Source organism: Grampus griseus (genome assembly GCF_964374135.1).
Source record: "Grampus griseus genome assembly, chromosome: 7".
Taxonomy (NCBI): domain Eukaryota; kingdom Metazoa; phylum Chordata; class Mammalia; order Artiodactyla; family Delphinidae; genus Grampus; species Grampus griseus.
The window spans coordinates 54,558,097-54,570,830 of NC_139001.1; the positions used below are offsets into that span (position 1 = coordinate 54,558,097).

The 12,734-nt window shown below is 38.9% G+C and overlaps 1 protein-coding gene across 3 annotated transcripts in view; it reads right to left on the minus strand.

The window, feature by feature from the left end:
- The window catches only part of OSBPL6 (oxysterol binding protein like 6), a 171,604-nt gene that overhangs the window by 15,488 nt on the left and 143,382 nt on the right, over nt 1-12,734 (minus strand). For 2 of the 3 annotated variants that reach the window (XM_082658189.1, XM_082658191.1), the window contains 2 exons: nt 5,873-5,980; nt 4,059-4,196 (listed from right to left, as the gene is read on the minus strand). In XM_082658189.1, coding sequence (XP_082514315.1) covers nt 4,059-4,196; nt 5,873-5,980 — 246 coding nt within the window. The remainder of the gene's footprint in view (nt 1-4,058; nt 4,197-5,872; nt 5,981-12,734) is intronic. The other variant, XM_082658190.1, reaches the window with a different exon arrangement.

Below are 12,734 nucleotides of genomic sequence, written 5' to 3' on the forward strand. Positions count from 1 at the left end.
GCATTTTTTTCTAGTTTGCAATTTATTTTTTAATTTGTTTATGCCACTCTTTTTGGCCATGTAAAAGTTTTAAATTTGTATGTAATAAAAACCATCAGCCTTTGCCTTTAAGGTTTCTGGATTTATTGCTGATGTTTTTAATAGAGTTGGGGAGAATTCATATATTTAGGGAGATAGAGTTATACTCAGAATGATTTTGCGTAAATGAATAATGATAGTTTTGCTTTTGCGCCCTGAGCAATGCTATAAAGATAGCAAATTGAGAATAAAGTCTTTTTCTCATTTGTATTTTCCCACTGCAGCTGGCTTCCAGTTCTCATTGACTGCAACTAAATGGAAGGCTAAGCCTTTAGGCCCATGAAAGCCACATTCTAAACCTTGATAGAAATAAAAGGTAAATCAAACTCTTCCATGTGATTTCTCTGAAAAAAGCTAATCACATCCAATTATGTTAAGAGAAGACAAAGGCCTGCCTGAACCTAATTCATGTTGCATGCATGTTTATTACATGAACATTTAGAAGCTATAAACAGTCTAGTCCTCCTCAATTTCTAATTTCACCCAAACTAATATATGATAGAAATAGTCCAATATCCATGCCCATGTAGAAAGTTCCGTGTAGAATATAAAAGAGCTCTACAACGACAGTGGGCCCTGAATAAGATCTATATTATCGTATGTGTGAGCAGTAGCTAAGGCCGGGCAGTCTGGCTATGGTCCACTCACGTTGTCCTGTATTTACAGTTAAGGCTCTGCCATATTATAATGAAACAGTTAATATATATTAGTTTTCTCTCCCATGCTCAAGAAGTCTTGGAGCCAAATATTTCTCTTTAAGAGGTTTGGGATTCAAGAGAGTTCAGGAAATATTTTTTTCTAACTGCGACCAGGCATGCAGCATTGCAGAAACAAGTTTAAAAGGCAAGGAAGTAGATCATTCTGGAAGTGAGAAGAACATTTTTTTTAAAGAGGTTGCGCATTCATTAAGTGAAGCACATAAAGATTTTTCTCTCAGTTATGGAAAATGTTAATGTAAGACAGCTAAGGCCCAGATGGTTCTCCGATTAATCATATGTAATGAGCTATAAGCATACTTTCCTTCATTCAGTTAGCAAATATTTACTGAGTTCCTGGTTCACCAGAATGTTCTAGTGCTGGGGACAGAGTGGTGAAATCTCTGCCCTCGCTCTAGTGGGGGGAGACACACAATAAACATACGAAATATATATTTTGTTGGATAGTGATGAGCATTATGGAAAAAAAATCAGAAGGGAAGAGGCATGTGAAAGGTCAGGGGTGAGGAGGAAATGGTAGCTCTACATTGTAGGTAGGGCATCCAGGGTAGGCTTCTCAGAAGGTGACTTTTGAGTAGACTGAAGTGAGTGAGCGATTTGACCGCGTGGCGCTGGAAGTGTTCAGCCAGGGTGGGCGGCAATGCAGAGGCCCAAGAGCCTTTGGCAGCTGTCATGCAGAATATGCAGTTGAGCCCATCCTGCAGCGGCTACTAGGATTCTCACATGTACAGTAAACCAACCAGGTGGGCTTGCCAAGTCTGTTGTCCAGAGACTCAAGGAGCCTTCTGGGGGCATCTCATCACAAGGGAACTTGGAAACTTGGGCAGATGAGGTTGCCTCAGGAACAAAGTCTTAGCCTAAGGGGAAGAGCAACCTTGAGAACATGGAGGTGCCTGTCACTTGGGTTTATCTCCTGGTCTAGCTTCTTCAAATACTTAAGACTGAGTGTTGTGATAAAGGGGAAAGATTTAAGTAAAACACAGACATTTTATGAAAACCTGTAAGATCCAGTCACAAAGAATAGATGTATAGCTTAGTTCTTTCCAGTGTGGGTTGTAGGAGAGAGTCACTTTTCTTGTTTCAGCAACAGACAAGGGGTGTCTGGAGCAAACTGACAACTGCAGGAAGCACTCCATTGGCCTCTGGAAGGCACCAGAAGAGAGGCTGCAAGAAGCTGCAGCTGAGAGCAGAGACCAGATTATGAGTCTTTGTACGATAGCTAAGGAGTTTATGTTGGACACTGGGGAATAGGGACATCATCAGATTTGCATTTTGGAAAGATTAGCCAGGCTGCCCAGTGGAAAATGGATTCGAGGAGGCAATAAAGTAGGCAGGAAAACTAGTTATGGAGACTGACAGGGTAATTTAGGTGGGGAGCTGATGAAGGATTGAATTGCAGTAGCAGCAGTGAAGCTTTAGGAAATTATATGTATCTGAGAGTATTTAGGTGACAGAAGTTACAGAACCCGATGAGTAAATCAACATGGGTGATGGGTGGTAGTGAAGGGAAATACTGAGGCAACTCAGGTATTTGATGTGAACAACTGGGGAGAAAAGCACTTAGAAAAGCAATATGAGAAGTATGGGTTAAGTTTGAGTTTTTCCCCTTGGGGTGTGTGTGTGTGCATGTGTGTAAGGGGGCTGCTGATTAATTCACTTGGACATGCTGAATTAGACAGTCTGTGGAGCACCCAGGTGGCAATGTCTCACAGGCAGGTGGTTGGGTGGATCCTGAGCTGACTCTTGCTCTCTCTTTAGACCTGCTTTCTCCCTGAGCTGTAGACCTGAATATCCAACAGGTTGCCAGATAACTCCACTGGGAGGTCTGATAAACTCACAATGCCTTAAAGTGAGTATATCAACTCCACACGCCTCTGTCATCTACTACCTTGCCCCTCTATCGGCCACTTGGTCCACTCTTTCACGGGGGTAGCACCACCCTCTTGCTTGGACTCATGCATGTAACCTGCTTCACATCCTCTTCATTTCAGCATTGCCAGTGGCTGGTGCAAGTGGCAACTGGGTGCCCAGTTGAATGTGACCCCAAGAACTAGAAACAGGGAAATTAGGTTGCTCTCATAGGGCTATGCTATAAACTTATCAGATGATGGGTCAAAGCCCAGATAATGTATAGTTAAGTTTGTCTGCTTGAATAAGGACAAAGAACTGGGTCAGCAATGGAAGCCCAGAAAAGGGAGAGTCAGAGAAAAAAATGCTGGTAGCATGTAGAACTAGCATTAAACTAGTTCTCTGTCTTGTGAATGGGAGTTTCTGTGAATCTTTTAATGTATGACTTGGAATCTGAGAGGCAAGTGCCTAGCTTGATGTGGTAACAAATTCAGTACCTGATACAAGAATTCTGTTTTAGCTTTTCTCCATTAGAAAAGTGATGTGTTCACTCCTTCTTTCTATTTTCCACTTATTTTTGTTTCTAAAATCACTCATACTTCCAAACATCCAAAAAGAACTACTACTAATTGTCAGGATTTTTCCTTTCAATCTATTTTCCATGCATATGGAAATAACACTGAGCAACTATTTCATCTCCTTTTTGTAAAAATGCAGTACAGATTTGCAATCTCAAATAGCAAAATTCTTAAACAACTGTGTGGGAAACAGTTTTGGCTGCTTCTCCCATGCCAAAAAAGAAAAAAAAAAAATTCTAAGTGTACTTGACTAAATTTCAGTAAAAGAATTTCTGCAACCTGACCAAGGAAGAGATTTCTTGTTTCCAAGACCTTGTCAAGATTCACGGGCATGACAAGCAATCCAATAACGCTTTTATGGTAGCCAGTGGTAACCTCCAAAAATGATAATTAGCCAACTAGATATCTGCTAGACATTATCCTTCTAAGTTCAAATTCTTGTCTCTGGTAAAGATGTGTATGGATGTGTGTGTGTGTCTGTACAAACATGAATGGTAATTTTCTTATTTTCTCACGCTTAATGTATTTATTAGCTAGTCTCCTTCTATAAAGGAGTCTGTTATCAACTATTTGTTTACCCTGAAATATGAACTGTACAGGTAAGTCAGAATAAATCTTGATTCTTTCTTTTCATTCATCAAATTTGTGACTATTGAGTTGGTGCCCAGTGTTAAGGGCTCAGTAAATGGAAACCATATAGTTTGCATGCTTTTGGCTTTGCTACTATTTGGACATCTTACTATAATATTTTTTTTTAAAAAAAGTTCCACAGTCTTACTTTCTTTAACCGAAACTCATGGCCAGAAGCAGTTAGGGTTGATGCATCAAGGAACCTTACCTCATTCTCTGATGAGCTTGCAGAGAGGAGCACTTCTTGGGCATCGAAGAACTCAGAGACAGACTCCGACATGGAGAGGCGGCTCTCATTGGCTACTTGCTGTGACAGGGGGAGACTGACATGGATTTGCTCACCAGCCTACAGAAGAGAAAAGCAGATGGTGTAATCCTTTTCTTCCCTGTAAGAATGGCTATTTGTTCAAATGAGACCATGACGTACTAGCCAGATTTCTAGAAAAATTCATACTATATGTTAAAAAAGTGGTGATCACAGCTAATTTTCACTTGCAACTGAGTAATGACCACTGCATAAGTTTCCTTCCGATATGCCTAAAGAATCCAAAAGGTGCACCTGAAAGGTGAGTTGATTTTAAATCTATGCTCAATTAATATTAAGTGGAATGTAACAGGTTGAGCCCCTATCAATACTCTGAATTGACTGTGGAGACAAGTTCCTTGTCACATGCTTAGGCTTGTCATTAACTAGCCATATTCTAACCAGTATACTACACCTCAAGCAGTATCTGTAGAAACCACTAGAGATATGCTAAGAAAACAGTCTAGAAGACTAATTTTTGAGACGGAATATATAAAAGTCATTTTCCAGTTTGATCATGAATTTTATCCAATGAAACATATGATTAGAGTATTGAATCTTATTTCAAATTGCATTTTTATTCAGTAAGAAATAAATATTGTTTTCAAGGATACAATTTAAGTTTCAATCAGAAAAATATGTAAGAGAACTAAAATATATATATTCTAGTACACATTTCAAGTTGCAAAGAAGATTCAAACTGAGATGGTTGACTAATTTTTGAATGACAAAATTTTAGAAATACCTCTAGATTCTGGGCAGTTGAGTAGGCATAAGTGTCATCAGAGATCACAGGACCCATGGAGGTGGATGGACGCGGGGTGGGTAACTTACATCAAAGAGAAGCTGTCTGGGGATGGTATTTCCTAAGCAGTTAGATGGCAGAACACTTGCACCCACAGATTTCTAGAAAAATGTACATTTTTGGTGCAAATATGGCCTCAGTATTAGTTAAAACTCTCACCTTGTTACATGTATTACTGTTGAAAAGTATAAATTCTCATGGCTAAAAATAATAATTTTATAAAGGGTTATAAACAGAATTATACACTCAAGTTTAGCCCAAATACTGAATGTTCTCCTATCCTCTAACCATTTCTTCAAAAATTCTTCTGAAAAATGGAGTAATAGCACCTACCTCAGAGAGTTGTTGGGGGTGTGAAATGAGATAACATGTATAAACTGGGTTAGCACAATGCCAAGCACATAGTAAGCATTCACTTGACACGCGTTAACCATTAATTATTAGCATCATCATCAGTAGGAACTGTAGCAGCACTAACAGTAGTATCTTAGCAAGGTCAGGTGACTTCTCTTCTTAGATAGGACTTTTAAAACAAACCTTAAGCAAACTTTTATTTAGCACCTTCTCAGCTGAAAGAGTTTGTTTTCAACATTTCATGGGCCACTGATGATAAGAAATATTTCAAATGAAGAGTGAGAGAAAATTCACAAGCTGGAGTATATACAAACTAAATATTCAGTAGCATGAGATGAACACAGGAATAAATAAAAACAGACAACGGATCACCAATAATCAATGATGTCAAGCTCATGTACATCCTTCACTCCAAAGAACACTGAACTGAAAGCAACACAATATTTATGCAGGGAATCATATCAGCAGTGAAAGAACTGTATAAAAAATAAATAAAAATAGGCAGTAGATTTAGGTGCTATAAAATAAGTATTCTACATCTATTAAAAATGAGTCTTACCTCATCAGGGCTAGGAATAATATTTACACTGACAACCTGATCACAAATAATAGATTCTGAATGTATTCTGTTCAACCGACTCCTTAGTTCAGCGTTCTGGTTGAGTGCCTTAAAATAACAAAAACCGCATATGTAATTTCAAGTTGTGACGCAAGCATAAAGCAGAACAAGCACACAGGTACACTTCAGACGACAAAGTCTTATGATGTTCTTAGCTGAAACTTTTGGAGCCACCATAGGCCAGATCCCCCTGGTAAGAAGGAAATAAATGGCTCAGAATTGAGGCACTCATTTTTTTGCAACATAAGACCACTACTTAGTAGGTTAGTGGGTTGAAAGAGTTCATGGATTTCATAAAAATGATTCATGGGATTTTCTCTCCCTTACAGTCAGGTCCATTACACCCAAGCCCAGTCTACCACCACATATATATCACATTTTACACCCTAGGATAAAAATTATTGATTCTTTCCTTTTTTTTTTTTTTTTGGTTTTAGTTTCTAAAATTTGGGAGTTGTTTCAAAACCAGATATCTTAAAAATTATTTGGAAATGTAGTGAACAATGAACTGGCTTTATTTTATATCTAGAGCTATATTTTAGAGCTATATTTTAGTCTGGTGAAAGAAAATAGTTGTCTTTCCACTTTCTAGGAGCACATAATTAATACCTATGACAGTACCGCAGAACTAACTCAAGCGTAGACCAAAGATGCCTTCCTTGAACAGTGTAAACATCGACAAGTATAATAAAGAACATATCACAAAAAGGAAACTAACTCCAAGCTACCTGCATCTCATGACTTTTAACACATCCTAAGTCAGCATCAGTGAAACACCATCTGCTACAACCCAGTTTAGAGGGTGGGGCAGAAAGAGAACAGCTTTACATAAGCATGGGCTCCCTAACAGGGGCCCTGTGGACAGAGGCACATGGAGCACATTAGTGCATGGGAACCTGTTCCATATACAGAAGACACATGTAGCTGACTGGATTACACCAAGTCTCAAGTAAAAGACCTTTGTGAGGACAAAGCCCAGTGAAAAGCTGGACAGCTCCTTTCCTTTCCATTAAAACCAGCAATTAGAAGATGGAAGTGAATGTTTCAGAGCGAAAGATAAATGTCAGGACTTACTGAAGAGCACATCTGCCCCAGGGAGTGAGGATTCTGCTTTTCTTTGTAAAGAGTCGATGACTACGGGAAACCAATACATAGACAAATATAACAGCATAACTATAACTCTGTACCTATTAAATCACCCAGGATAAATTACACAGTGGCTAAACTTCACACTTGCATTGAGTGGTGCAGAATCCTTGGGCATGGAGCACAGAACAGCTCCTCTCCCTTCATCCCAGCTTTTGCTTTTTAAGAAGAAAACTGTTCACTCACAGCTTTTGGCTTTTGTTTAAAGTCTTTAGAACCAGTTCATAAAATATGTGTAAAATAGAACACACTTGGTCTTGTGGGCTGTCAAGTATTGATGGATTAAAGGTGGACACAGATCCTACAGTCATATTGCAGACAGGAGGAAATATGTGTCCAGTTATCTGAGAAAACAGGGATGTGTTAGTGAGAAAAAAGGTGATTACTTTTTTAGTAAATAAACCATGTGCTTCCTAATACCTTCATATTCTGCAAAAGTGCTCAGGATCATTTTTCTTGGAGCAAAATCTCGAACACTTGAAATTTGAAAAAAAAATACTGTATCATTCATATTCTTTGTGACTACATATGCTTATTTGTTCTTTCATTATTTTTCTGTCCACAAGTGTACTGAAAGCTGTCTTAGTTATTGAAATAATTAGAACCAGATATATTTTGTTGTCTTGGAAGTAGGAGGCCTTGTTGTAGGTTGTTTGATGGTTTTAATTGCAGAATCACATTCACGGCTTCAGGGTTTCACACAAACCTCAACTAAGGGTTCCTCCAGAGTAACTGCACCTTCTGTTGCCCCTGGAACAGAGTTAACAAAACAAACCCCACAAAAACTCAAGGGCAAGGATAAGTAATGTTTTTTTCAGAGGGTGGGAGTTTTACACACAAGTTTCCCATTTATAAGGAAACTTGGAGAATTGTTTGCTCTGGATGTCTAAGAACGTTAAATTCCCATTTAAGCGCTCATCTCATCCAGTATTCATTAAATGTAATCTTGCCTACAGGTGTGTGTGAAGGCACACAAGGTGGCCTCTAGCTGATAATATCAATAGGAAATGAGATGAAAATTAAAGGAATATTGTATTAATAATATATATGCAGTGGTAGAAAAACGTTACGTGGCACAAAAAAGCGTGGAAATAAATAACTATTCCAACTCTGGCAACCCCAAGGGCAGAGGGTGTAAGCAGATGCGGAGCATGCAACAGCCCATTTCTGTGTGTCTTGCCAGGACGGCTCCTCCTTTTGCCTCAATCACACAGACTGTTTTGAAGTTGGCTACAACCAAGCGCCATGAGCGCTCTTAGGGAGTGCTCAGGACCACATTTGTTACCTCCCTCCCTGAAGCTCACCTATTTTCTCTACAACGATATTATGGAAACATCCTTGGGAACATCGAGGTATACAGATATTTTCAGTGAAATGACACTATTAGTGATAATTAACATAGAAGAGCCCAGTTGATGGCAGAAACAATATACAGAATGCACCCGAGGAGTCTGTACCGTGGTGAAGCGAGGGAAAAGGAGGCACGTCGCCAGCCACTTGCACCAGCTCATGAGCAAGAAAAGCCATGGGAACTTGTGAGTAATAACATTGCTCCAGGAGTGGCAGGCGGGGCCAAGGCCTAGCAGGCAGGAAGCAGCCTCGGGCTCAGGAACTGTGCCTAGATTCTTTAGGAAGTCTCACTACTTGCTTCCATAAGTGAGTTCAGACCGCACTACAAACTCGGCAAAGTATACTCATTTTCCCACACCTCATGTCCCTCATACACACTCAAGCGTAATATATCCAAGAAACACATAATTCCCGACCCATCTATAAAAGAAGTTACCATCTTGAAGTTCTGAGCCAGAGTTAATTGCCCAAATCCTCACCTCCTTGGCTATTAACTACCATTCACCCTCCTAGGCAGACAATGGGTGAGAATTTACCCTAGACTGGGTGAGACTCTGGCATAGCATATGCATTTTACTGAATGGAACTGTGGGTTCTGGGAAGGACACATAGAAGCCTGAAGGCTGGAGAAGGATATGAAACAGGGCAATATGGGATCACCAGAAGACTTACACCCCTCAGATAAAAGCAAAACTGGTTGAAAAGGAGTGAGAATATGAGTATGGAAACTGTCAAAGCTAGAGCTATCAAGAACCTGGGTATCTCTTAAAAATCACCTTGTTTTTTATTAAAAAAAATACTATTATAGTGTATTTGGAAAACACAAAAAAGTAGAAAAATATTTTTAAAAATTCATACCTTACTACCCAATCAACCAATTTCTGGTAGCTTGGTATATTTCTTTCTTTCTTTCTTTTTTTAAATTTATTTATTTAATTAATTTATTTTTGGCTGCATTGGGACTTCGTTGCTGCACGTGGGCTTTCTCTCTAGTTGCAGTGAGCGGAGGCTACTCTTCGTTGCGGTGTGTGCACTTCTCATTGTGGTGGCTTCTCTTGTTGGGAAGCACGAGCTCTAGGCGTGCAGACTTCAGTAGTTGTGGCATGTGTGTTCAGTAGTTGTGGCTCGTGGGCTCTAGAGCACAGGTTCAGTAGTTGTGGCACACGGGCTTAGTTGCTCCGCGGCATGTGGGATCTTCCCGGACCAGGGCTTGAACCAGTGTCCCCTGCATTGGCAGGCGGATTCTTAACCACTGCGCCACCAGGGAAGCCTGGTAGCTTGGTATAGTTCTTTCTAGCTTTTTTTCTTATGCATTTTCCACATTATTTAATGGGAACATACTCTACATCCTGTGTCTGCCACTTATTCTTTGTACACAGATATTTATTTTATGTTTCAAACTCTTCACAAATGTGGTTTTAATAACTGCAGAACAAGTGATTATTTTCTACTCTTGGGCACTTACGTTGTTACTGATTGTTATTAGGATAAATAATGCTGCCATGAACGTTTATGTGCATATAGGTTTTCTACATTCAGCATTAACCCCTTAGGTTATACATATCAGCCATGGACCAAAGGGTCAAAGGGTAAAATATTTTTAAGGCTTTTAATAAATATTGCCAAATTATGTCCAAAATGACATCAATTTAAAGTTACTGGATAGCTAAAAAAAAGATGTAAAGGATTCTATGAAGAATATCTTCATATACAACAAATTTGGCCAAGTCTCAGGGAACTCTGAAATTCAGGAACAAATCCACTTAAAACATTTATCCCAACACAGAATACTTATTTTGGATGTATAAAATGTTGTAGACAGGAAGGATGGTAAACACTATGACTGGGATCTTAATTATGCTGCTATGTGCCTTAAGCCAATGCTTTTGCTTACATTCCCAAACATACCACGTTTCACCGATTCTAATACGCACAATTCCTCAAACATTAACACCTCTGAAGCACTGGTCAGTTTAACTGACAGTTTTTTCCTTCTTAGTAATGCACAGAATGATAGCACATCTAACGGTGGACGCCGTACTGATTTAATGAAATTCAGTTACTCTAGACTGAGTACTGGGTCATATTCTGCTGCTCACATTTGTATGGACCCAATACCCAATGCATTTAGCAAAAGCTGTGTACAAACTCCGGGGCCAGAAATCAAACTGGTAATAGTGACGGAGTGTAATGTATTGAGGACAGACTCAAGGCAAGTTGAATCTTTCCTTATAGTAATCTAGGGTGCTGAGTTTACCATAGGCTTACTATATACTATTTGATTTTGGTGTTCAGTACTTAAAATTATAGCTGCTGTGAAATAAGGTCATTTACAAAGGGATACATGCCACACAAAATACCTTGTCCTACAGGTGTAAATCCAACATCTATGCTGCCTTTCAGGTGTAAAAGTTTACTTTTAAAGTTTCATGGGGTAAAATAACAGAATTATGTACATTTTTGTATATGTATAGATCAGGGATGAAATACTACTTTAGAAGAGAAATTCATTATACTGTTCAGCCTTGCAAATTATTACATGCCCAAGGCAGGTAAAAATTTATGCTGAGCATGTAGTGAAGAATGCTAATTTTACTTATCTTCTTATGCTATGTACCTTCTAAAAGGATGATGGAATTTGCCAAGTTGATATATTTAGAAGCTTTATTGAAAAGCTGCATTTTAATCATCAGACCTATATCAAATCAGACTTATGTCAAATAAAAAATAAGCTTTAAAAACGTAAGACTAATCTAAGAAGTTATTTAAACAGTCTCTCTCTCTCCTTCCCTTTCTGGGGGGAGACTTGGATTGGTAACTGTTCATTAAAAAAATATCTGGGTTTTAACTGATGATACCTGAATAAGGATCAAAGATGTCTTTAGGCTACCTAAAATCACACTATAATGTGAAGTTATATTAACATAGAAACATACGTAGAACAGCTGTCTCAATGTACTCAAGCTATTTCATATCTTGTTCAATCCTTAGGGCTATATTTAAAGAGGCACAATGAAAACAATAGAATTGGCCAATCAGGATGGCTACTTCAGTTAATTGTTTCCCATCTTCAATGTCTCCTTATCTGCTAGTTCCTTCCCTTCATGACACAAACAAACTTAGATGACTGCCAAATTCAAGGTTGACTTTCAGCCCATATATCATTTGCTGCTAAGTCAGACCCTGTTAACCTTTTCGTTCTTGAAATTATCAAAACTGTTTACCCTTGATCTCAATGATCATAGCTATCTAAATTTGTCAGCTGTTTACCCTGGGTTTCCATCAAAGGATCCTCGTTTTTTCAGCTTGTCCTTTAAATTCTAATGTTCTCTATGGCAGCTCCATTGGCCTCTTTTATTCTGACTGAAAACACAATTTATCAACATCTATAAATTCACCGATATACGGGGGTATCCACATCTTCCTGCCAGGGCCTCTCTCCTGAGCCCTAGAGCTCAGGAGGAAACGACCCACCCAATGGGAAGGTATGTACAGAACACAAGGATGTGAACACAGCCAAGATGCTGTGATAACACAGAACTGGAAGCACTGAATTCGCTAGTGGACAGGGTATAACTATCTTTATAGTCCCAAATTATTTTCAAATTTTTTGAGTTCAAGAAAATGAAGTAAATATAACACGCCCTGCCCCTTGCAAATAATCCAACAAAAATCTATTGAGGTTCTAAGTCTAGATGCAAATAAATGTTTAGACAAGAGAAGGAAACATTTAACCCAAAGCACGCAGTCGATGTAATTTCATTTTATTTTACTTTTATTAGGTTGGTAACAGCTGCTGCTGTCTCCTGAGGTCCATCAAGGACCAATTCTTCCACGAACCTGATCTCTGGGTCTGCTCACAGCTCAGGCATCTCTCATTTCTCTGAACACGCAGAGGCCTGGAAATCTGCACTGCTCATGTGCCACTGGGAATGGACTACAGCATGGTCCATTTAACTGTTTCCTGAGTAAATACTGCTCATCTCAGTAGTCAGATCATGAACTTCCTGGGAACATGGCCAGGGCTACTTTTAACTTGGTGTCCTATACCTTGCACTGTACCTGAGGTACAGTAGTTGAATGAAACACAATGAATGAATGAACAAATGAATGACTGCTTTAAAATTTCTCTTCATCACCATTTCTAATCTCACCTGACCTCCCAAACTTAGATGTGTTTACTATTCTCTGTCTTACCAACAAGCAAATAAAAGCAAGCAGGCGGGAAACAAGCATATTTTCTTATTTTTCTTAGTACAAGCTTATCTCATACCACTAAGACTTCAATCCTTAATACATCTGAAGA